The sequence below is a fragment of the Podarcis pityusensis genome (assembly GCF_964106645.2).
Source record: "Podarcis pityusensis genome assembly, chromosome: 1".
Taxonomy (NCBI): domain Eukaryota; kingdom Metazoa; phylum Chordata; class Lepidosauria; order Squamata; family Lacertidae; genus Podarcis; species Podarcis pityusensis.
This window is the reverse complement of record NC_138028.1, coordinates 99,139,282-99,166,346: the sequence shown is the minus strand read 5'-3', so window position 1 is coordinate 99,166,346 and position 27,065 is coordinate 99,139,282. Positions and strand designations below refer to the sequence as shown.

Below are 27,065 nucleotides of genomic sequence, written 5' to 3'. Positions count from 1 at the left end.
CCTTCCCAACTGTAACCCCCAAAATGAGATCTGAAATAACCTTCTATTGGCTATGAAAGGTTTCTTCAAGTGAAAATTCAGTAGGAAGCAGTAAGTGCCCTAGCTCTCAGTGCAGATGTACCCATAGATGCCACTCCAAATTTTGAATATGATTCTTTATGACACTTCCTACAATGTGGCAGCCTATGTCCTTCTCTAAAATCAGCATTAATATAGTGTGTGTGTGTGAAGTTGTAAACCAGTGTATACAAAGTGATCTGTTTTCTATTGATTTCTGAATAAAAAAATTGTCAAGACAGTGAACAACGTTGTGATCATCGTTGACGTTGCTATATGTCAAGGGAAACGTAGCAAAGTCAGTGTCTCAAAGACAACAAGGTACACAGAAGATTTCTGTATAAGTAACAACTTTATTGTAACTTGATGTCCTGAAATGCAAAAATATTTTCAGCAACAAGGTACAAAAAGTATTTCACTGTTAACATCAGGCGGATATAAAAGGCTGGATGGTTTGATGCAAGTGTTTAACATGATAGGTAATGTGAATAACTCCCAGCTAAGACCCAGGTTTAAAGTCCTTCCAATGTTTAGATTCTAAAACAGAACTAAAGAGAAACCTTCATTCTGACATATCAAAATCCAGGATTAACTAGATTACAGAGTATGATTAACGCAAACCACAGCAAACACTGACAAAAATAATGAGTGTCCATTTCAGGGGAAGTCCATTTGCTGCAAGCAGGAAGCAAGCAATTCAAGGTACTTGTGTTGTAAAACAAACCAGTACCTAACAGTTTGTAGGAAGTGGTAAGAAAATCCAATCAACCCAGCCAATAAGAATTAAAACTTGGGACAAACATCAATTGGTTTAAAAAATCATATGTTATAGCCTAAAAACAAAGCATCTCCCACTGTTTAACCTCGCAATTTCTATAGGAACTTTACTAGCACAATTATTTAGACTTGACCTTGAAGGAACAGCCTCTTCATAAGGGGACAAACACAGATACTGTACTCTGTGTTACTCTTAGAAGGCAGATGTCATCAAAAACTCATTGAAATTCCATACTTAAATAATGAAACCATGCCAACAAAAAACACACACAACCCCAACACAAATCATCTTAAGCCTTTCTTCTATCAATAACCTCATTTTAGAATTCAGAGTTTACTGAGCACAGAGAAAATAGACGTCTGAAAAATATTTTGCATCTGTAGCTTCTGAAGATAGACAAACTGTCGTACATATACCCACTCTATTCTGCATTCATGTATTCCTCATACATCAGTACTCCTCTATACCTTTTCCAAGAATTTTCAAAAACAAATTCATCCCATTATATTTCAAAAAGGCACTATGCATTCATACTTCAGCATGCAGTAAATGGACTGTCGAAATCTGGATGGGTTACTGAAGTTTCCTTCACTGAAGTACATTGTCTCATACTTCAATTAAGTGAAACCTCTGCCACTTTTAACAGCAACAGAGTCCTGTTTTTCTGAAAAATAAATCTTTGTTAAAAACTCACATACCATTACACAACACATGCAGGGTGCTCCCTTGGGGGGCGGGGGTTGATGGTGATGGCTGGTGGGTATTGAAGGGACAGAGTTGGCAAGCCAAACATGGCACTTGGGTAACTGTGCTGAAAATCCCAATGAGTAGACTGTTACTATTCTCACCAAATGTCAAGTATTCAGCCATAAAAAGCATGTGCAAACAGACCTTTTCTCCTGCAGCACTAGGGGGAGGATCAAGGCTATCAATGAGCTGAACCAAATCAACAGGGCCCTCCAGTGGAGGAAGGGGTGATTGCTACCAATTTTCCCCTGGTCCTAGCCCCATGCATCCCCCCCAAAGCTGCTCTATGGGGTCAGGTGACCCTGCAGGACAGCTGGAAGATGGAGCGCTGGGGCTTAAGGAGGAAGGAAGTGAAAATCACCTTTCTCACCTTTTCCCACTGAGAACCTCTAATGGACTTTAGATCTCTTCTCTGGAAAGAGAAGTCTAGTTCCAATCAGGATTTTTTCATATGGAACAAGAGGAAATGTAATCAGACTGCAGCAAGACAGAGAAAATTGTTCTTGCCAGCACTATCGGAAGAGTGAAAACACTGCATGTGGTTCACTAAAGGGGGGCAGGGGGCAGGATGAGGATTTGTTTAACCCTTTTTGTGTATTTTTAATAGCAAATGTATGGAACAATATACACACAGCTCCTACTTTCAGAACACAATGCATTTCCAGGAAATCGTTTGATAGGCAAGTGTTCACATAACAAGCTGATGGTTTCCAATGTTTCCTATGGGAACATTTCTAATCCATGATTTGTCTGATCTCCCTGTCTGCCTGAAATGGCTGCTGCAGACCAGCAAACCACAAACAAGTAAGGAAGTGGGTAAACGCTGGCTGTTCCGATATCTGAATCAGCCATTTGTGTAGTGAGGTTTGGGTATAATTCTTTGTGTACAGATAACTGAAATTCCAGATAAACAGTGTTCCATAGTGGGACCTGCGTGTATATCAGTTATCATGATTGGCTGCTAAGTGTACCATGTGACATAAATTTGTTAATTTGACAAGTGGACTTTTCATAGAGTTGTAGAAATTCTTACAGCACAGTGTTTTAATTATTATTTTTTGGTACAAAGTGTGCTATTCTGCTTTTTAAAAACTTGTAAACAAAATGCTTAAGATCTTCCATCTGATTGCTCTATCTAGCAGCTTCTGAATAAGCTGAAATGGACAATTATGGTATTAAATAGTCAAGTCACTCTGTATATTATAGCTGCAACTTTCACATTGCGAGGCTGCTCATTATGATAATTTCTTACACTGCAGCAGAAGTTTCTCTGCAATGGAGGGACACAGCTTACCTGATAAAACACCTACAAGACCTTAGTTTGGATTAGGAGAAACTGCCAATAAATGTTAAAATCTATGATGCATCTCTCTATCGGTTTGGTTCACTGAGTAATATTGAGGCCCACTGAAACCACCAGGAGTGCAATTAAAATGGCCTTTAACTGTGCCTGACGGATGATAATTCAAATACTGCATTCAAGTCACCCTAAAGAGTGAGTTTAGCCAGAAGGTGGGTAAGTTTCACATTTTAGCACTGTGCTGGCTTGGGAGCACTCTGCTTGCCCCCAACTGTTCTTTAATAAATGTTTACTCAAATTAATAAACATGCTCGAGAACTTTAAACATGTCAATGCTCCTCACTGAAAACAGAAAGGAGGCACTTTTTGAGAAGGTAAACAAACCTTAATAGAGTACACATGTGAATCAAACGGGTCAATTAAAATATTTAGTTAAAAATTCAGAGCAATTCCCTTTTCCTATGGTTAAATACAACTTTTACCACGCAACAGATCTAGCACATCACCAGGTTTAAAGTAAAATTCACTGTCAATCATTCAAGAAGCGTTTACAAATGTGCACTGCTGCAGACAAATCTTCCCAACTGTAAACAAAGCTAGCAAAAACACTGGAAGTGGTGGCATTAAAGCGAAGGTTTGTATAGAAAAACTGGCCCTTTACAAGCAGTTTACAGGTTGTTATATCCTTTTCACATTATGCAGAATTTCAATACCATCCACAATGCTAGTACAATAGCAAATGCTAAAAACAGCAAGTCAGTGCTTATAAATACTGACGTTTCAGACTCCTATTCTTCCTGTTAAGTGTGTGTCTGTGCAACTTCCACTAGTGTGAACAGGCTTGTGCATACACACACTAAAGGAACATAGCTAAGCCTGCCCAAAGTGTGAAAATAGAATGGATTCTAACATGAACACTTGAGATAGTCACTTTGAATCAACATCTCTAAAGTCATGCTTTCCTTGTTTGCAGTAACAAAACTAAATCCCATGTGGCTGTGGGCATCTTAATGTATTTCAAAAGTTAGGCCACAATTGCTGTACCATATTTATCAAAACCAAAATATATATGTACCACACAACATACAAAAGTTACACATTAAAAGTGCATACTGAGAATCCATAATTTGGCCCATTTCTGAAATTTACATTTGGTCATTCTTATGCATCCTTGACCTTCCATGTATCCCATGTGAGAAATAACCACTTCTTCCCCAGCATATATCACTTGTTCTCTCTCCATACTAGCTTTCGCTCTGGTTCAGTACAATGTAAATGTTAAATAGCAACGAATCGTAAAGGAACACAGGCCAAAAAGGGTTACTGTGTGTTTCTTTTAACATCTGATGGAGACACTCACGGAGTAAGCATTTAGAAATTCTAGCAAAATACATTTCTGGGCCAAGACATTGCATATTTCTCTCACTCACCTGAACCAATGAAAAATAAATTATATTCAGAGTAGTATATTGCCACAGCATGCCTGGCAGCACCCTGTGAAGGTAGACAGATGCACCCTAAATACAGTACTTTGACTGGAGTGCTTGCTGCCCCTCAACTCAAGCGCTTTTAATAAGAGGCTAGTTGAAACCTTCCAGTTACCACAAGACCAAATTATACTCTTCATTTTGGGTTCTGTTTTGTTTTTTTTTAAAAAAAGGAAGATCCCTTTCAAGAACGGTCTTCATTTATCAGCATTACTGCATTATGGAGCTAGTGCAATCCTACATAGCCGAGTCAAAAAGACGAGGCACAATTTAAAAAGAAAAAGGAAAAAGAAAACCACAAATGAACTAGAGTAACTGACGTTAAGGCCTTTCAGTGAACTGGAGAGTTATCAGTCTAAATTAAAGCTGATTATTAAACCATATATTACTATCCACTCTTAAAAGCTTTCTGTTCTGTGGACAGGGGGTAGCAAATTCTGGCAGATGGTCTGTGGAAACCCCTCTGGACAGGGATGAGGAGTCTTATATTCTCTATAGTTCATGGAAGATTTCATGACTGTTTTAGTCGTTTGCGTGGAATGCCAAACTGTGGACACTGTGCAGATGCTAACGCTCGAAAGGCCTCAGCTACTAAGTGGGGGTGGGAGTGGATCATTGACTTCCAGCCGGCCGTTTCCATGATGTCCGTGGCTTGGCTGTCAATAAAAGAATTACAAGAATCAGGTTCAGGAGACAATGCAATCCTATGTATGTCCACTTTGAAGTTACTACAGTAAGTTCAATGGGACATGCTCCCAGGTAAATCAGCTTGCTGGTATATCTAAGCCATGGATTAGAAGAGTACCTGTGATACTGTGCATACTTTTCTGGAAGCAAGCCCCATTAACTCAATGGGAGTTGCTTCTGAGTAAACATGCATAGCATTGTATTATTAAGGATAATTTTTTCAGCTGTGCACTTGGCTGCAAAGGACAATCCAGCTTTTGGAGAATCTGCAGCAAACTTGTTTTTCAATTTTAAGCCAAATTTTTGTTATTTGTACCCCACCCATCCTGTTGGGTCACCCCAGCCACCCTGCTACCAAAGCAGAATTTAAAAATTTGTAGTCAGTCCAACATTGCCTTCTCTGAATCACATGATTACGTTTGACCATGACTACAAAAGCTGTCTTTCAGATCTTCAAGTCCTGGATCAACATTGGAAGCTTGTTTAAGGTTTCAGCACAGGCCCTATACTGTTCCAGATGGACATTACAAGAATATCTTCTGTTACTTAAGATGCTGCACTTGTGGTATGAGAACAGTGGAAGATATTCTCTGTCAATTTCAGTGCCCTATGCACAAGGAAAGAATTGCTGGCCCGGATTCAACCAGCTCAAGTGTGCTAGCAGAAGCCAGGGGGAAGGGCTCCCATTATTGAAACATGGTTCCCCCCCTCCCCCAAATTTGCTCTAGGGAATGAGGAAAACCCCCCAGAAGAACACATTTGGGGTGGGGGGGGGGAGAAGAGGGACTGCTCCATCTGGCAAGCAGAAATGCTTGCGCTGATGGAACAATCAGAAGAGTGTGACCTGGAATTCCACCCATAGTCTCAGTTTCAACTCTGCTTAAGTCTACAGAAAATGGAGATACAGGAAAAAATTGGTAACAGAAAGTGGCTTCATTTCTTTCGCAAGAGGAAGTTGGGGACAAATCTATATGGACACTGGTATTCTAATTATTTGTTTTTGGTATACATTGTTTATTCTGCTATGATAGAATTTAAGATCGAGACAACAAAAACTGATTGGGTTGTATTCAACCACGTTTTACTCAGAGTATAGCCAATTAATGACCCTTAGTCACATCTATTAGCTTTGATAGGTCTACTCTGATTACAGGACTTGTGCCAAATACCACACACTGTTTACAGACGGCTTTGAAGCGTAGCCAGTACGTACTTGCTGTTCCAGTTTTTCGCATCTTTACAACCAAGTTGCCTAAGAACACTGCACCTGTGGCATGAGAGAATATCCAGATATTAATTTTTCAGGAGATTTCACTTCACGGGATGCAAATTCTTTTTAAAGAAAGGAAGTCAATTACATACCTGTTAATAAACTCTATTGCTTGTGCTTTCAACTGCTCTGCACTGTGCAAATCTGCGAGGATGAGGATGTCTGCAACATTTTCTACTGAGAGGTTACTACACAGAGCTTCTTCACACATGATCTTTAGCCGTTCCAGTGCATACTAAAGGAAGAGGGGGAAAGCCCGTTGTTGTTCACATTTGTTCTTTCCTACCTTAATCTAAAAAGCAGACATTTCTAATAGGTATATACTTTCTAGTAACTGTGAAGTAATTGGCCCCTCAAAGAATTGCCAACTGTGTTAATGTAAGGAAATACACAGACTCCCTTCAAACACACATTCAGTGGCTGTGTGAGGTGGAATGGGACTGTGCTGGCTGGTTATGTTACCCAGCGGCTGTATCTGAAGAGGACCTATGTATATATACAGCTTAAATACAATTTGCCCACTATTAGCTATAAAAAGCCTGCTGCTGTCATCTTAAGCTTTAAACAACATCTGAAGCTCCCCCTCTGTATCAGTGACACTGTGATAATGTCTGGACACAGCGTAAGGGGAAACAGGCCTGAATTAGTCCTCTATCACTTGTCTTTGCATATTTACTCTTCGTAAACAAATCCATTCAATTCACACAACAGCATACAAAGGCAGCTGTTCCTCAAGTTCTTTCTAAAGACACCCAGAACACCTGAGAGGAAGCACTTAGCTAAACTACATAGGATCTTATGTCTTCTAATACATTTCTACTGCTAATAATCCAGTTCCTTACTGTGCTTTTCTTAACTATATAAAAATATCCCAAAAGAAACACTTTTTGGGTTTCATTCAAATGACCTATAAAGCCCTTGTATAGGCAATTACTTACTTTGTCTGCTGCTGCCAACAAGCTGTCGGCCATTTTGTCAAGGTTTGGAGCTTTCCCGGTATAAATGAACCTCATCATCTCTTTAAAAACGTCAGGGTCTACATCATTTATTTCTACACGATTCTGTTAGGTGAAACAGAAAAAACTTGTCACGGTTCCGACTTAAAATATTACAATCCATCTACACTGTGTAATTCCTAATAGCTTACTATTTCATATCCAAAGTGTCCTGATGTAACGTGACAAGAGATATTTAGCTCCTGCTGTAGTTGCTTAGAATCCTATTCTAAGTGGTGGGCACATTCAAATCCTACTCGAAAGTTAAAAATCGGAGACTCTAGCTCTTAACATCTTAGTTCCATGGGTCTCTACATACATTTCAGACAGGTTTCTAGAGCATGCTGAACCATAAGACTGCACTTGCTGAAATGGATGGAATCTGTCTAGCTGTTCTAATCTTAAGGGTCAGGCATGTTAATTCTATGCTTCTCATACAATTACTCCCTCCATTTCCATTTCTGAGGGTAAGGTCCAATTTGAATGCAATGCCAGTTTTATTTAAATGCTTCTCAATATGAAATCCTCATAACTATATCCTTTGCCCCTCAATTTGTTTGGTAACAATGACCGTATCAGGAGCAGCTAGGCCATCTTGTGCCATGCATTAGTCTTGTTAAAAATGCAGCCCACCCCATGCCCCCGGGAGAGCATGAAGGCAAAATGCCCCATCTAATGTGGAACTATTGCCCATAGTTTTTCTGCACTATAAATAATTGCCATTTTAAACAATGTTCAATTAAAATCTCAATCACCTTTTAAGCTAATTGTAAGGTGTTTTTTTAAAATCAGTTAACCTAACCCAGTTACCCAGCTACTGCATTCTTGATCTACACCAAAAGCTTACAGTTTTCTGTAAAAACAAACAAACCCTCCTTTACAAATCATATGACGATAACATTCACTCACCTTTTTGCTTTCCTCCATTTCGTGTTCAAACATTGCATTAAAAACAGGTGAACGAGCTGTCGCAAGAGACAAAAGCATTAGTACCATACCAAGGTCGAAATAATTTTATCAAACAAATTATAAATACAGAAGGAGGAGGTACCTGCAAGAACAGATTTATGAGCTTTGAACTCTTCTCCACCTACATAAAAGCTACAATCTGTAAATCTTGTTGTTTCCCAGAGATTTCCTAGATCTTCTGCTAGCCGGCATTCAGGTACCTTTAGTGTGTTTGTACTGGACTGTCCTGATATATTCACTGAGTCTTGGACCACGCTCACCTAGCAAAAAACAGTAATTTTATGCATTTCATAATGTTACAACCTAGATTTAAGAATACAAACAAATAGATAGTTCTTCAGTCCTCAAGCAGTGACAGTTCATTTCAGTTCAGATATTCCGATATCCCAATATAAGCTGGAAGAAGAAAATGAAGCACAAAAGCAGCTATCCCTAAAACCTCACACTCAACTGGAACAGTTCTTTATACAACCAGCACAGAAGAAATAAAAAATCAGGGGTGGACATTTCTTTGAAATCCACCACCAACAAAATCAGCAACACGCAGTACTACTGTTCCAACTTGCACCCCGAATAGTTCCTACCCTGAAGGCGAATACAGCAGACTTGAAAGTTTGCACTGCTAATATCTTTAGAAACTAAGCAGAAGAATATTAATTTTGTAACACTCAGGAATGCTTTCATAGGTCAGAAAAGGTTCTGCTAGCTAACATTTTATAGTACCATTTAGAGATAGAGCAAGTTTTTTAAAACAAACAAACAATAAAACAACACAGAATGCAGGTGGCCCAACCAAGGTCAGAAGGAAGTGGCACTGATGTAGAAAATGACCTCTCCTGGCTGAAGTTCACATTGGAGAAGGACTGCAAAAGGGCCAGGGTTCAATCCGTGGAAATTCCAATTTATTTGCTTTTATTTTTAACATTTTTTTAAAAAATCAGGTAGAAGAGAATGTGAAACACATGCCCAACAAATAGCCTGATCTGGAATAAGACTGCGTCATATGGATAGTATCCAACCTTCTTGCGCTGGGAACAAAATGATGGCTTCACAAGGTGAAACTATTGGATCACATCCTGTGTTCCTGTAATAACTCTTGACCAGCAAGCAAGATCAGCCTTAGCAAATTCATGGATGGGTAGCGTTCAAAGCCAATATGCAGAGCTAATGCTTCAAGACTTGCTTTGCTCTACAAAGCAGTAACTGAGCACTCCCTGAAAGAAGTTGTGAAAACAAAGGGCAAGGTTTGATTCCCCCCAAGTCAAACCACTGCAATGCAAAATATTTCATCTTTTACAGAAACCCGACCTCTTAGTCAATATTCACTTATAAAACTACTTTGATCTACAGCAAAAACTATTTGAACCAGAAATATTTTATGGAGTAAGGATCCTTTTCAGACCTAGACATGTGTTACATCCACTTACCAACTGAATAATTGTATTCATAACAAATTCATCACACAGCTAATTTAGCCTGTCTATCTAAATAAAATAAGATGCAGTATATTTGCACTATTTAGTCTCAGGGGCCACATTTCAATTATTCTTCCTACACAGCATAATGACACATAATTAAGTTGTAATCTTGCCAAGTTTTTTTTGTACACATTTCTTGTAAATACACAGATCAAAGCAAACTTATTAGCAGTTAGAGCATCTATCATCCTCCTAAGCCACTAATCAGTCCAGGGCAGCAGTGATAACCTGCCAATGTATATTTAACATTCAGTGCACTGGGATCATAACCTTCCATTTTTAAGTATCATAAGCAGTCTTACTGGATTTTACTAAGACTGTTTAGGTTTCCGGCATAATTTATAGCTATTTACATATATTCCTCCCTGAGGCTAAAGATCTATTCCACCAGAGAATCTATATCCACTGGATTTTTCAATTAATCTAAGTAAAATGCGCTTGCTTAAACACTCATGTGTAGTAGGGGTTGCCAATATTTTGTAATGTTGTCTTAACAGGCTTAAGTCTGAAGGGTACCATAATAAATTTGCTTCTAAATATCTAATGCTATCAAGGGATCGTTGCTGTAGAAACCTTATCACTATATGGAAAGTTACAATCGCTTTTAAGAATCCCCAGTCCTGTTGTGTTGGATGTGTTTCAATCAGGAAGGCTCAAGGATGTGGACAAGATGCTTGGATCATTCAGGGTAACCACTTGTACTCTGGAGCCCTGCCCCTCTTGACTGTAAAAAAACACCCAACTAGCAGGGAGGAGACAGCTGTTTGGGGCAGGGACTTGATCAATGCCTCCCTGCGAGGTGGTCCCTCAAAAAACTCTCCCTGAATTCAGAAAATCTAAGTAACTACCAGCAGTTGCTAGTCTCCCCTTCTTGGGCAAGGTTCTTGAGCAAGTAGTCACAGACTAAATCCAGGCGCTCTTGGAGGAAACTGACTTTCCAGATCCATTTTAATCGGGGTTTAGGCCCGGTTTTGGCACAGAAACTGCTTTGGTCGCCCTGTATGATGACCTCTGTCGGGAGAAAGAAAGGGGAAATGTGTCTCTGTTAATTCTCCTCAACCTCTCAGTGGCTTTTGATACCATCAACCATGGTATCCTTCTGGAGCAACTGTCTGAATCAGAGGTGGGTGACATTGCTTTCTGGTAGTTCCCGTCCTCCTTGGATGGACGTTTCCAGAGGGGGATGCTTGGAGAGTGCTCTTCAGCCCCATGGAACCTTCAATGTGGGGTTCTTCCGTGTTCGATTTTATCCCCTATGTATGCTATTTAATATCTACATGACACCACTGAGTGGGGTTATCCAGAGGTTTGGAATACATTGTAATAATCTGCTGATGGCACACAGCTCTACTTCTCCTTTACATCTGCAGGTGAGGCAGTGAATGTGATGGACCATTGTCTTACCTCAGTCATAGACTGGATGAGTGCTAACAAACTGAAGCTCAATCCAGATAAGACTGAGGCACTATTAGTGGGCAGTTCCCTAGACTGGAAGGCTGGGAGGTTGCCTGCCCTTGATGGAGTTACTTGATGGGGTACTTCTGGATCCTTTACTGTTGCTTGATGCTCAGGTGGCCTCAGTGGCCCAGAGTGCCTTCCATCAGCTTCAGCTGGTGGCCCAGCTGCACCCCTATCCAGACAGGGATAGCCTAACTACTGTTGAAATAAAAATAGATAGAGAGATAGAGAGATAGATAGATAGATAGATAGATAGATAGATAGATAGATAGATGTCCAGTAGCACCTTAGAGACCAACTAAGTTTGTTCTGGGTAGAAGCTTTCGTGTGCATGCACACTTGTATCTGAAGAAGTGTGCATGCACATGAAAGCTTATACCCAGAACACACTTAGTTGGTCTCTAAGGTGCTACTGGACATTTTTTAAAAAAATTCTATTTATTCTGACTGTATCAGAGCCACACGGCTACCTACCTGAATCTAACTACTGTTGTCTATGCTCTGGTAACCTCGAGGTTAGACATAGGGCTGCCACTGAAGATGGTTCAGAAACTTCAGCTGGTGCAGAATTCAGCAGCCAGGGTCCTCACCAGGGCAAGATGGTTTGAGCATACTACACCAAACCTGGCTCAACTGCAGAGGCTGCCATTTACTTTTTGGGCCTAATTCAAAGTGCTGGTTTTGACCTATAAAACCTTAAATGGCTTAGGACCGGAATACCTCAAGGAGCCCCTCTTTCCATATGAACCAACCTGGATCCTGAGGTCATCATCTGAGGCTGTTCTTCATGTGCCTTCTCAATGGGAGGTCTGAAGGGCAGCAACATGAGAACGGGCCTTTTCTGCAGTGATTCCCTGTTTGAGGAATGCTTTCCCTAGGGAGCTTTGGCTGGCACCTTCAGTATACAGCTTTAGGAACAAGGTGAAAATGTTCCTCTTCAAAAACGCCTTTGGCTGATTAACACCCTATACCATTTTAAATGTGTTTGTGGTAGGAGGTGGGGGGTGTTATTGGTTTGTTTTATTTTTATTATGCATTTTGTGTTCTCATTTTATATTTCTATGTTGTGAACTTCCTTGCGATCTTTGGATGAAGAGTGGTATACTACTACTACTCCTACTACTACTGATAATAATAATAATAATGTCCAGATGACAGATTTTACTAACACTTGTATGTTAAATTCAGCCCTACATCTGACAGTCAGGGGCATAAAAATCCTGTTCTTCAGTTGTCACTGGCCAATTTAAATACAGACATAATATTAATTTAAATCATAGGAAGAGGGAGTTCACTTCCTCTCAAATACAAACCAACTGTGGCTTCTCTGTAGCTCCACAATGACCATCATAGAGTACCAACCTAGGAAACCGATCCCACAACCCTGCCTTATATGTTACACCTTCTTCCACCCCAACAAGACTACTGCAGTTTTTATCCTTCTACAGCTTTCCTTTCACTACATGCCAAACAGGAACTCTCCCAATGGATGACATTATTTTTAGTAAAATCTTGCATCAAAACAACAACCATTATGCTAAAACATTTTATCAGGGCATTTCTGTAACACAGAGGGATAAACATAACATTTGAAAATATTCTTCATTCATAGCCATGGAAACCAATATTCTATTTTAAAAAGCACTGGTTAATTACCTACCTCACAAAATAACGTAAGCTTATCATCTGGTAAAAGACCATTAGCTTCATCAAGTAAGAAGTCTCTTCGAATGAATTTTTTAAAACCCCAATCTTTGCCTTGAACAAATCGATATGCTCTTTGGCTTTCTAAGTAAAATAGATTAAGTACATTCAATTAAAACAGTTTTAATATACATACACAATAAGTGAAATCCAAGAGCCAAATCAAACCTAATAAGATAACAATTGCACTAAAGACTAATGCAAAATATGAGCTGTATCCAGATTAGCACCTTCATTAAGAGAAAGACTCATTTTGTTTACACCTGGGCGTGGAAGCGGTGGTCCTCCAGGTGTTAATGGACTGCAGCTTCCATCATCCCTGGCCATGCTGACTGGTGCTGATGGGAATTGGAACACACCACCAGCTAGACAGCCACGGGTTCCCCACCACTATGTTTGGAGATGGAATTAGTTCCAGTACAGGTTTTCCCCACATCCCCAGGTAGCACACCCCATGTCATTCTGTAGGGTCCTCCAACCCTCCAGTGCAGTTTTCAGGGACTGCAGTAGGAAGGATCAGTACAAATCACCTCCTAAGTGCAAATGGAATGTCACTGAATGCACATCTGGATTCAACTCTATATTTTAAAATTAAGCATATGATGTTCACATTCAGAACCCAAAGCACTGTAGACATAACTTCAGAAAGTCAAAAGAGGTTTGAGACACAGCACAAGGACTTCATGTGGGCAAGAGCCCATGCATTTAACTCATGGGATTCTTTTTAATGTTTGATATGTTACTGTTTTATATATGCTGTAAGCCACCCAGAATGGCTGGGGAAACCAGCCAAATGGGTGGGATATTAATAATAATAATAATAATAATAATAATAATAATAATAATTCTGACTACTGTGTTCAGTTTCGTGGAATTACCACTTTCTTTTCTGAGATGCCTTTTAGTACAGGAGATTAGTGCAAGAGTAGAATTCTAGCCACACGTTTCAGCTGGAAGTACAAAAATCACCCCCAAAATCTCTCATAAGCCCAGATGAAGCAGAGGAACCACTGATGTCAGAGACACTGCAGATGGCTAAGTTCATATAATTCCATTTATTCCTCCCTCTCCCCCTTCCCCACATGATTCCAACCTCCAACTTCACATCTATGCCCACTTACCACAAATTTTCTGGGAGCTACAGTGGGGATGTGAAATTCCCATAGCACTAAGGCAGCACAGGGTACCCCCCATTATTCTGGTTCTAAGTTAATGCAGTATTACCTTTTAAAAACAAATGTTAGCAGCAATTGGACCATTAAAGACAATGGATTTTTCCTGCAATTAGCTGCTGATGTTACATTTTAGTGCTTTGAACAATTTACAAACCTTATCCCATTAAGGGCAGAATATATTTTTCCATAATTGAATGATACAGAGTTAAGCAACAGCCAATTTCCTCACTTTCTTCAGTAAGTTTATAATGAAAAGGATCTGAACCAGTCTATTATGGAATCATATACTCAAGGCCGCATCATATACTAGAGGACACATGTTTCATTCCGGATGTGGTGACACACGCAAGACCAGCTCCAATACATACTCTTTTTCAGTATGGCTGAAAAGACGCACACACGGACACACAATGTCCAAATTGCACAGCAGGTTCTGTTCTCTTGCTTGTGATAATAGTTCAAGTTAGCAAGATATAATTTAGGACAAAATTAAACTTCAGAAAGTGGGATTTGAAAAACTGAAGTCAGTTTCATTCAGGATATGTAAAACAGAACAACTGATTTTTAACGACAAAACACACTTGGTAGTCTCATTAACCCCTGCTGGCTAAAATGCAAACATGATTTGTAGATAAAAGGTAATATCCGACATTCCCCCCTTCTGAAAGAAAGTATCCACCAGCAGAACAGGGGAGGGAAGCATTCTGGATTATTCCTCCTCCCCTTTGTCCCCACTCCATGTGCTCCAGGCCCCCCCCCCAACCCTATGGAGCAGATTTTATTTTTAAAGAACTTGTCAAACAGTGAATAGTCCCTCTTTGTTCTGTTTTCCCCAGGCAACAGCTGGATATTTGTCATGGCAACTTGAAAAATTATATCATAAATAAATATACCACAAAACATTAGGAAAGCTTATGTAATCATATTTGAATAGGAAATGCATACAAAAAGACAGTCAAATCTCATTTAGATTTAAATAACTGAATTGCCTCTGAATTGCTAACTATACCATTCTCCAAACTATACCATTGACCAAAACCAGAGGAAGCGATTACACTGTGACTGAACTTGTACAGACACAAAATAATAAATCTGAGTTTACAAGCTTTTAAATAAATAAATAAATAAATAAATAAATAAATATCTGATTTGACAGACCTTTTACTCCTTAAACTGAAAACTACCTATTGTTCTTGAAGCATTTTAAAATCCACTTACCCATTGCTTTCGTTTCTTCTCTTTTTGCATTTAAAAGAGAAAATTTAAATTTTGCTCTCACTTCACTTTTTGGACAACTAACTAGAAGTAAATATAGTGAAAGGTAATCTTTGCTTTCATCATCCAGTCCTTTGGGGTTTACTCTCAGGCACCTGAAATCAAGAACATAAGAAGCAAGTCTTAAAAACATCAACTTGTTCTCCAATCCATAAAGGCCTAACTTGCTAAGATATTTAAAAATTGGAGTACTGTTGTGATATGATTTTTTACACATACACAATAAGTCCCCTGGGTTCCGGAGATCAGTTTTTTAAACTTACATATGTATTCAACACCCATGACCTCCAGTTGCTCATATCTATATATCCCTATTGCTCTTCTCCTGCTGTCACACCTTTTAATACTCCAAGGAGCGACCATATATACAGTGGTGTTCTCCTGAAATGCTTCTCCAGAAGGGTGGGGCCCTCTTGAACAAAATGAGATTATTGTTATTATTATTTATTACATTTCTAGACCACCCTTCATCCAAGGATCACAGGGCAGTTTACAAATAGGGAACCCTGCTAGTGCCACATGGATGTGAGCTGAGCCATAATTTTCTTGCTCCAGACAAGTCACAAGGCAGCACGTCATTCAGCTAACCTTGGCTACGATGGCTTTGCTCACAGCACTGTGGCAGGAGCCACAATGAAAGAGCAGCAAAGCTGCAGCAATCTTTCTTCCGTGAACTTGGCTTGGCTTAGTATTACATGCAAACTGGGCCCCTGAATTGCCCAAATTGCTCTCAGTAACCTCACAAATGGAGATTTGAACCCAATGTCTCTCTGGCCCTAATCCAACACATTACATCATCTTGCCTTATTTTGCCACAAACTATATAGTATTTCAAACCATTAGCTGTTCAGATCTCTGTAATGTAGCAGAAAATCAGTGATAGTTTGCCCCACTTTCAACAATAAAAACAGTTTTAAGACTGGAGGATAAACCACCATACATGTCATTTTATTTATGACATATTCACAGATTCTCAAGAGACCGTATGCTTAAAGAAAAGAAAGTGAGAAGCCACTGACAAGTGACTAATACCTACCATTTCATTTTGTCATTTGGCCCTGATGAAAAAGTAGAACTCTTTAAAACTTCCCCCATTTCTTCTCGGCAGAAGCTGAAGTTATTAATGGTCCACATATAAGAAAATTTTACAACTTTAACCTGAATAAGAGATGCAGATAATCACGTAAATTCACCAGATTCACTTTTCTTCATCTTAATTTTTTTTTTAAGCAGTTATTGAAGAAATAACCTCAACTAGTTTAAACTGGTTTTTTGGGGGGAGGGATATCTCATAGAATTAAGGAGTCACTGCAGCTTATATTGTGCACTTGTTTCAGAATAGGATTCCATAAGCCAGTTTCAGAGTAGAATTCCATAAGCTACCAACGTATGACATTTGAGGAAGATTCATTCCTTAAGGTAAAGGTAAAGGGAACCCTGACCATTAGGTCCAGTCATGGCCGACTCTGGGGTTGCGGCGCTCATCTTGCTTTATTGGCCAAGAGAGCCGGCGTACAGCTTCTGGGTCATGTGGCCAGCATGACTAAGCCACTTCTGGCGAACCAGAGCAGCGCACAGAAACGCCGTTTTCCTTCCCGCTAGAGCGGTACCTATTTATCTACTTGCACTTTGACGTGCTTTCAAACTGCTAGGTTGGCAGGAGCAGGGACCAAGCAACGGGAGCTCACCCCGTAGCGGGGATTCGAACCGCCGACCTTCTGATCGGCAAGTCCTAGGCTCTGTGGTTTAACCCACAGCGCCACCCGTGTCCCCTTATTCATTCCTTAGGGGCCCCTTATTTGATCAGTTATCCACCAGCAACTGCAGGCTTTTTCAGAGCCACAGGTTGAATTATTGTAGACTTTAGGTGGTTAATTCATTTGTCCTACATCTCAGCAACCTTCGGTTGTATTCAATAGCTGCACAAATAGAAGGAAGCTTGCACAATGAATGTTTCTCAATGGATGTCCTTACCCTTGCAAATCCTCCCACTCACTGGATACAACCTTCAGTATTTGATTTTTGCCTATTATATTGCTGATCTCACCCGTCACCTTATTTTTTACATTTTCTGATTGGTTCTCTTTATTATATTACCTTTTTTGCCTTCTTATTCCTTTTACTTGGAACCATAAGTCTGGGTATCACATTGCATTACTGTTGGAAGCTACATCTGAAAGTGTCCTACTATTAAACATGCCATTAACAATACCTGGACACACACATGCATACAGGTATGTGGCTTACCTGTGTGTAACACCAGCTTTCAGCTATAGGACCACTGGACATCTCTCCAGGTGGTGGAGGAGTGGAGACTCTTGACATCCCCACTTTATTGCAATTTTTTACAGTATAAAGGCAGCAATTCAATTGTCAGTATTCTTCCTACACAAATTAAGATGAAACAATGCATTAGTATTTAGAAAAAGTACAGCAAAGTACTCACTATTAAGGTATTACTTTAACTACTTACGGTAGACGTTAGATAAATTACTGAAAAAATATCAAGGGCAATTTTAAGACAAGTCTATTGACCAGATATCAAAGACCAACAAAAGTTTGTGTTTCACCCATGTAAATGAAAGATTTTTGTGCTTTAGTACCCCAGGGAGGACATCCCTCAATTTTCAGATGGGACACAGTCAAAGTGAGATTGTCTAAACATTAGTAAACCTGTATTACTCGGGGGGTGGGGTGTGAAATCAGTGGGAGGCTGATTAAGTTATATGTGTGCTATAGAAGAATAAATTTATTCTTCTCAACTAGAAATTCTGTGAAGACTATCTTTTGAAAAGCAGGTGGCTTTTACAGCAGCTGAATCAGAGTAGATATTTCTACCTGAAGTCATTCATGCATTATGTCTATCCAAAAGTTCTTCTCTACTCTGTCCTTGACTGAAAAGTACCCTTCAGTTCACAGGCTCTGGTATGTGAAATTGACTTTACTTTTTATTATAGGATGGCTGCCATGTCCATACATGGCACAATCCCAAATTGAAAGCAAGGTAATTTGCTATTGTCTTAAAGCAAAAAAGCAAAATCTATACACTCCAACCAGTACTACCAATTCCTCATGAATAACCTGAAGGTACATTTTTTCACCTTTGATGGACATGCCCAAGGATTAAGACATTCTGGGAGATGATTTATAATGAAATGAAAAAGGTATTTAAATATACCTTCCTGAAGAAACCAGAGGCCTTTCTCCTGGGCATGGTCGGCCAATTGGTGCCAAAAAAGGATAGAACTAACTTTATGTATGCCACAACAGCAGCAAGAATACTCATCGCGAAGTATTGGAAGACACAAGATCTACCCACCCAGGAAGAATGGCAGATGAAGGTGATGGACTACATGGAACTGGCGGAAATGACTGGCAGAATCCGAGACCAGGGAGAAGAGTCGGTGGAAGAAGATTGAAAGAAATTTAAAGTTTATTTACAGAAACATTGTAAAATTAAGGAATGTTAGAAGGATGTTGGAATGAAGTAATGTGGTTTTAGCAGAAATGCTATAAAGGATTAAGAAAAAATAGATTGCTAAATGGTGAAGGAGGGAAAGTAAAGTTACATTATATTAAGATAAAATAAAGGACAAAAATTGGAAAAGATGGAAAGGACTTGCTGAAATAGCTAATTGAACTAGAATACAAAAAAGGGAGGTGTGAGGAGGTCAAGGAAATAAGCAAATGAAAGATAAGTTATGGGAAGATTCATTGTATTTTTTTCTTTTCTTTTTTTCTTTCTTTTCTTTTTTCTTTTTTTATTATTGTGATGTGATGTTTTGTAGCTCTTTAATATGCTGTCTTTTAATTTTTTCTTTTTGTAACCCTTTAAAAATTAATAAATATTATTTTTTTAAAAAAAAAACAATTCTTCCTGTCCCAATTTACAATAATAGTAAGAGCCAGTTGTTTTGATTATTTAAAAGCTGCCTCCTAGGACTTCACACCTTCCAAGAAGCTTTACAGAACATCACACTACATAATATGGAGAGTCTACCTCTTATTAAATGCAAATGATTGGTTAGTTCAGGCTCCTGGGCACTCGTAACCTGGCTACTGTGATGTTCAACAGTGTTATTTATTCCTCCATTCTGCTAAACCAGTCTTGTATTTAACAACTTGCCTGGTAGTCATAAGAGACCAGAATTCCATGGATATAAGGATATGAAATTCCATGAAGACAAGTGAGCAGACTGCCAGAGGAAGGAAAAATTGCCTCAACCCTTTTCTGCCAATGTGCTTAGTAGAAGATCTTTTTAACAGCCTTCTAAGAGGCTAGTAGCTTGGAGGAGAGGGGTTGGCCTCCTCTGTGGCCAGGATGAAAACACAAAATACTAGCTTGTTTCCAAACTAGTAAAAAAAGGCTGGTAACTTTTGAGGGCATATTTACAAGTTGTCCTAAATTGTGTTACTGTTCAAAGACGCCTGCACATGCTCATTAAAAGCCAAGCTAAATGCGAAGAAAGGATAAAATTTCCCTGAAGAGGTCATGACTCCTCTAGGGCTGGGGAGCAAGAAGCTTCCACTCCTGCTATTACTATCAGATAACCACATAAAAAGATTTGGTGGCATTTATACAAGTGTGTTCTAGACTTCATCTAGTGGAAACTGTTAGTTGATCAATCAAATAAGGCAGAAATGAAATGAACAGCATCTCAGCCCTATAATTGCTTCTTCAAACACTATCCTCTGCTTACTATGTCTTTGCCATATTTCTGCATGCTGCCTTGTGATCATTACTGTTCCTATAAATGAATATTCCATGTGGAAAATGGGGTTGTAGCCCACTCAGGGTGACTTTTGAGTATAGAAGTAGACCCACAAAGTAGTTTAATTTATTGTCAACTACATGGAAGTTTCAGCCAGTTATCATTTACAGTTTTCTTTCTGTAAATAAAAAGCAGCTGAAGCAAAACACATCCCAAGAAGAGCAAATAAAACTTACAAAACTCAACCCAAATGTAGTGTTATTTTGGGACATTTTTTCACAATCACCTTGGGATATAAAAATACTCCTTAAAACAGTCAAGTTTCTTAATTTTTGTTTATGAATTAACATCTTGGCTAAAAAAAGATGGACATGTGATTTCTCAAGTGAAAATCAATCCAGAGAAGCTTAGGAAAAAAAGTGTAATTTTCCTGATTCAACACATAGCTTTGCTTGGGATACCCTACTGCAAAATACATTGGAAGAAAGTGTCTGTAGTGTAGTGTAGTGTAGTGTAGTGTTTAGGACTAGGACCTAGGAGACCAGGGTTCAAATCCCCATTCAGCCATGAAGCTCAATGGGTAACTTTGGGCCAGTCACCATCTCTTTTAAGGAAGGTCTACAATACTTATAACAATACACAGCAGCACATATTTTGACAACTTTTAAGTGTCAAATATTATCAAAATTTTGGCCATTCAATTTGGTAGTAATACAAATATCTGTGCTTTGAGAATCTGAGCCCATCGGCTCCTAGTTGTTTATATATTTTGGAAACCAATGATGCTGCAAACCATATAGCTTGTGTGTCAGGGAACTGCCATCAGTGCCGGAGGGAGAGAGCAAAATCCAGAGGGATTCCAGAGAGCGTCCCGGGATTGGGAGAGGCAGCCCATCTTCTGGGAAAGAGAATCAGCGTAGCACCAGTGGAGAAGGGGGGCAGATGGGGGAAGCGGCAAGGCAGTCCCATGACTCCTTGCCAGGGACCAGCGGGGAGAGTAGAGGTCCTCCGCTGCCTACGCCCTCCTTGCACAGAAGGCTTTCGCGCAGAGAGAGTAGGAGGAGACTAGGCGTCAAAGAGCTTCTTTGCTGGAAGAAGTTTAAGAACTTCTCTGACGTTGCTTGTGTGCAGCACCGGAGAGGCAGCACAATGAGCCAAACAGGGCCGGCCGGAGAGACAGAGCAAGAAGCCATGGTGCGAGGTCTGGTCGAGAGGAACCGAGACCTGGAGGCGCATGACACTACCCCATCTGCGCGGCTGGAGGAGAGACGGGCTCAGGATGCACAGGTCTGAGCCACCCCGATAGGGAGGAAGGTCCCGGGGCTGGTACACAAGTTTGGTGGAAAGCCCCAAGACTACAATGCCTTCCGAACGGAAATTCAGTATGCTTTGGAACTGCAGAAAAATGACTTTGCTGATGATGGGGAGAGGGTGGCTTACATTGTTGGACATCTGCAGGATGGGGCGCGCGAATGGATCAGGCCCTTGATGGCAACGGGGAATGACGCTTTGAAAGATCTTAAGAAATTCTACCAGGGAATGGACGCGATGTTCTCCAGCGAGATTGAGCAAAGCGTGACACGGAGGGAGCTGATGGGGTGCAAGCAGGGGAGCCTGTCCGTCAGAAACTACTGGTCGCGTTTTGCGATGTTAGTTCACAAGCGCGGGTGGGATCTGGACTCTGAACCAGTATAAAGGTTGTTTGAAGTGGGTTTGGCCCCCGAAGTGAAAGACGAGTTGTCCCGAGCGCCCCGCCCGCGGTCGATGGATGAACTCACAAAGACTGTGCTTGCGATCAGTGTACGCCAGGAAGCGCGGGCTCAGGAGAAGCGGGAGATAAGGGCGGAACGTTTCCATGACAACCGCATTCCGGAGATGCCGAGGGAGCCTTCCCGGGCGGTGGAGCCGATGAAAATTGATGGAATGCGCGCGAAGTTTCAAACGCTGGTGAAGGTCGGAAAAAAGAGTGGAAAACTACCAAGAAGTGTTTCCTGTCAGCGACCGGGACATTTTGCAAAGGTCTGCCCTCAACGAAAAGCCTGACAAGGCATGATGGGGGCTGCAGGCCACGACGATAAGGGGGAGGAAGAGCTGGTGCAGGGAAATGACAACACCTGGCTGCCAACCAGCAGGGGCAGCAGCCAGGCCAGCAACCAATAGAAGTGCCCCAGCCTGACCCTCCCAAGGCAGCTATAGCCATAGAGGTGGTGCTAGAACTCCCAAATGGGCACCCCGTCAAAGTGGAGGGGCTGCTAGATTCTGGCAGCTCGTGTAATTTCTTCAACAGAGACTTCGCTCTGGAGCACCAGCAACAGCTCCACCTGTTGCCACTAGATTTTCCTTTGCAGGTGACCACCATTGATGGCAGGGAACTCCTGGGAGGGGAAGTGACACACCAGACACCGCCAATGCGAATGAGTGTCTCCAGGCACACGGAAAACATTGCCTTTCACGTGGCCACGCTGGCAGGACCCCCAATAATACTGGGAATGAGCTGGCTGGCAATACATGACCCAGTGGTGTCATGGCATCAGCGGTCGATCACCTTTGGGTCAGCTTACTGCTTAGAACACTGTCTGGGAGGGAAGGAACCAAGGACTGTGGCCAGGGTGGCTGGGGTGGCCCTGGAGCAAAAAAGGGAGGTGCCAACACAATATGCTGATTTGAAGGAGGTCTTCAGCGAGAGGGAGGCAGACAGACTGCCCCCCCCCCACAGGCCATTTGACTGCCAAATCAACCTGCTTCCAGGGGCTCAGTTACCGGTGGGTAAGCTGTATACCATGGCCGACTGGGAGATGTAGGAGTTGCGGCAGTCTATTGACAAGAACCTGAAGAGAGGTTTCATAAGGGAATCAAAGGTGGTGGGGGGCAGTCCAGTGTTCTTTGTGGACAAAAAAGAGACAAATCAGCCCAGATTAGTCGTGGATTACTGGGCCCTAAACCTGGTGTCAGAATCCGTGACTTTCCCAATGCCCAGGATTGACGATATTTTGACACGTGTGAGGCAGGGGAAGATTTTTACCAAGCTGGACCTCAGGGGAGCATAAAATCTGATTAGGATAAGGGAGGGGGACGAATGGAAAACGACCATGTTCACCCCCCGGGGGCTTCTGAGTACTTAGTCATGCCATTTGGATTACAATCGGGGTCCGCCTGCTTTCAAGCCTTCATGCACCATGTGTTGGGGCCCCTGCTGTACAAGAATTGCGTAGCTTTTTTGGATGACGTCTTAATCTATTCGGACAATGAAAAGCAACACGTCAGAGACATCAGGGAGATGCTACAGAGATTGAAGAAGCATCAGTTGTGGGTCAAGCTGGAAAAATGCCAATTCCACGCCAGGGAGGTCGAGTTCCCGGGGTACAGGTTGTCAGACAAAGGACTAGCCATGGACCCGGGCAAAGTGAAGGCAGTGCTGGAATGGAAAGCCCCCCAAAACAGAAAGGATGTGCAGAGGTTCCTAGGCTTCAGCAACTTCTACAGGAAGTTCATAAAGAACTTCGCTCACTTGACAGCGCCCATAACGGATTGTCTTAGTAGCAAAAAGAAGTTCGCGTGGACAGAGGATGCGCAGCAATCCTTTGAAACACTGAAGAAGGCATTCACCTCGGAAGAGCAGCTCCTGCACGTGGATCCGGAGAAGCCCATGAGACTGGAGACGGACGCGTCCGACCGTGCGACTGGAGTGGTCCTTTTGCAGCCCGGGGCCAAGCAGAACAGGAGGCCGTGTGCCTTTTTCTCTAGGAAGCTGAGCAAGTCAGAGCAAAACTACACGGTGTATGACCGAGAACTGCTTGCGATCTATGCGGCATTTCGGCAATGGAGACATCTATTAATAGGGGCGCGGCACAAGATCCAGCTCCAAACTGACCACAAGAACTTGGAATACTGGCGGACCGCGCGAGTGCTCAACCAGAGACAGATCAGATGGTCCCAGGAGTTCGCCAAGTTTTTCTTCAAGATCCGATACGTGCCGGGAGAGGAAAACGTAAGGGCAGAGTAAGGGAAACCGGAGTACATGGAAGGAGAGGGGCCACCAGAGACCAGGCACGTGTTCCCCGAGGACCGGTGGGTGTGTGGGGGAGCGTTGGTTGGGAAACGAGAACTGGCAGGGCTCACCAGAGACGATGAGTTTGCTCAGACAAAAATCAGGGAACTCAGGGATGGAAAGGAAGTCAATGGAGGGTTTGAGGAAAAGGAAGGGCTACTGTACTATAAGGGGGTGCTGTATGTACCAGGGGAGACTTTGAGGGGGAAGGTACTTAGACAACTCCATGACAACCCAACAGCTGGGCACTTTGGACAGCACAAGACCATGCTACTTGTCACCAGGCAGTTCTGGTGGCCAAAGGTGAGGGAAGACGTACGAGAATATGTACGAGGCTGCGACCGATGCCAGAGGGCAAAGGGGGAAAGGGCTGCCCCCGCGGGGCTACTGGAACCCTTACCTACACCGGAAAGGCCCTGGGAGGTGGTGTCCATTGATTTTATGACAGATCTGCCCAAGTCAAGGGGAAAGACAGCGGTCATGGTAGTGGTCGATCTACTGACTAAAATGTGCCATTTCGTAGCTTGCTCACATGCAGCAACGGCAGAGGAGACAGCCAGGCTGTTTGTGGATCACATTTTTAGACTGCATGGGTCTCCATTGAGGGTAATCTCGGATCGCGGGAAACAATTCACTTCCCGGTTCTGGCGGAGACTCATGAGCTTGCTACAGGTCAAGGTGAGCTTCTCGACGGCGAGGCACCCAGAAACCAACGGACAAGCCGAAAGAGTGAACGGTATACTCCAGCAGTACCTACGCTGCTATGTCAGCGAGAGACAGAACGATTGGGTAGAGAAATTAGCTTTGGCTGAATTTGCGTACAATAACGCTGAACACGTGTCCACAGGAATGAGCCCGTTCATGGCCAATTACGGGTGTCACCCCAGGGCCTTCCCGGGGCGGGGGGAGGAAGGATGGAGTGTACCTGCGGCTGTTGCAGAGTTTTGAAAAATTAAAAAACAAAGTGCGAGACTGGCTCCATTATTTTCAGATAATGGAGACATTTAATTCGGACAAGAAAATTGGCTTCCAGGTGGAAAAATCAAAATTAGAAACTGAATTGTTAGAACCCAAAACTAAGAATTTGTCAAAAATGTATAACTTGCTGTTGAAATGGAACACTCAGGATGAAACGGTGAAATCTGCTATGATTAAATGGGCACAAGACGTTGGACACAACATTATGTTCGCTGACTGGGAGCAGTTATGGACCACAGGTTTGAAATTTACGGCATGTAATGCCCTAAGAGAGAATATTATGAAAATGATATACAGGTGGTACATAACCCCAGTCAAGCTTGCAAAAATCTATCATTTGCCCGATAATAAATGTTGGAAATGTAAAGAAACTAAAGGTACATTTTTTCACCTTTGGTGGATGTGCCCAAAGATTAAGGCTTTCTGGGAAATGATATATAATGAATTAAAAAAGGTATTTAAATATACCTTCCTGAAGAAACCAGAGGCCTTTCTCCTGGGCATAGTCGGCCAAACGGTGTTAAAAAAGGATAGAACTTTCTTTATGTACGCAACAACAGCAGCAAGAATACTCATTGCAAAGTATTGGAAGACACAAGAGCTTCCCACACTGGAGGAATGGCAGATGAAACTGATGGACTATATGGAACTGGCGGAAATGACTGGTAGAATCCGTGACCAGGGAGAAGAGTCGGTGGAAGAAGATTGGAAGAAATTCAAAGATTATTTGCAGAAACATTGCAAAATTAAAGAATGTTAGAGTGATGTTGGATTGAAAATAAGTGGCTTCCAGCTATACAGGCTTTAAAGTTATATATAGATCAAGATTAAGGAATAGGATTAAAAAAGTTAAAGGAAATGGAAATTTGGCTTTTAAGAGGTAAAAATTAATGTTATATTATATTAAGATTAAGGATTGGGATTAAAAAAGAGGGAAAGAAATTGCTGGACAAACAAATTGAACTGGAATACAAAAGAGGGAGGTATGAGGAGGTCCAGAAAACAAGTAAATTTAAAAGTGGTGATGGAAAGGTGGCATTGTTTTTAACTGTTTTCTTTTTTGTCTTTTGTTTTTTGTTTTTTTGTTTTTTGGATTATGTATTGTGTATTTTGGAACTGTGTATTTTTCTTTTTTTCTTTTTAATTCTTTTTTATTGATGTGTTCTTTTTATTGGAAATTCTAATAAATATCATTTAAAAAAAAAAAAAAAAAAGGAGTGTACCTGCGGCTGAGCAATTTGTGGAGGAAATGGAGGCCTTACACCAGCAACTCAGGCTGAACTTGGAGCGGGCCAAGGAAGTTTACAAGAGGCAGGCGGACAGGCACCGTCGGGAGGGGGAGGCCATACGGGTGGGAGACCGGGTGTGGTTGTCATCCCAAGGGTTGCCCCTAAAGGGAGGGTGCAAGAAGTTGCAGCCTAGGCGGCTGGGGCCTTTTGAGGTGATACAGCAGGTTAACCCAGTGGCATTTAAACTCAAGTTGCCTGACAGCATGAAGATACATCCGGTGTTCCATAGGTCCCTACTTTCACCTTACAGGGAGGTGCGGGAATTCCCAGGACGGGAGGGGTTACCACCCACCCGCGGGTAGAGGAGAGGGAACACTGTAACGAAGCCACGGAAATACTCCATTCAAGGTGGCGAGGTCGCCAGGTCGAGTACTTGGTAGCCTGGGAGGGGGAACCTAGGTCTAAAAACACGTGGGTCCCTGCTGAATCAATCACTGACGGGTATCTGGTGGAAGAATTCCACGGTTTGTTCCCGGATAAGCCCAAACCATTAGCTAGATTCTGAGAGGAAGAATTTGGACCCACAGACGATGAAGGGGACTTTGTGGGTTTTCCTGCCTCTGAAGAGGAGGGAGGGAAGGTGTCCGAGGGAGAAGGATCAGTCTGGGAGGTTCAACCAGCGGGAAGAAATCCGAGTGGATGGGAGGCTGGTTTTGAA

At 41.7% G+C, this 27,065-nt stretch overlaps 1 protein-coding gene across 1 annotated transcript in view; it reads right to left on the bottom strand.

Annotated features, from left to right (window-relative positions):
• Positions 1-390: 390 nt before the first annotated feature.
• The window catches only part of SPOPL (speckle type BTB/POZ protein like), a 39,848-nt gene continuing 13,173 nt past the window's right edge, over positions 391-27,065 (bottom strand). The window contains exons 2-11 of the mRNA XM_081008644.1: positions 17,628-17,765; positions 16,417-16,538; positions 15,324-15,475; positions 12,887-13,014; positions 8,373-8,550; positions 8,231-8,286; positions 7,265-7,387; positions 6,419-6,561; positions 6,270-6,323; positions 391-5,025 (exon numbers count right to left, since the gene is read on the bottom strand). Of these exons, the coding sequence (XP_080864770.1) occupies positions 4,881-5,025; positions 6,270-6,323; positions 6,419-6,561; positions 7,265-7,387; positions 8,231-8,286; positions 8,373-8,550; positions 12,887-13,014; positions 15,324-15,475; positions 16,417-16,538; positions 17,628-17,705 (1,179 nt within the window). The 5' untranslated portion in view covers positions 17,706-17,765 and the 3' untranslated portion in view covers positions 391-4,880. The remainder of the gene's footprint in view (positions 5,026-6,269; positions 6,324-6,418; positions 6,562-7,264; positions 7,388-8,230; positions 8,287-8,372; positions 8,551-12,886; positions 13,015-15,323; positions 15,476-16,416; positions 16,539-17,627; positions 17,766-27,065) is intronic.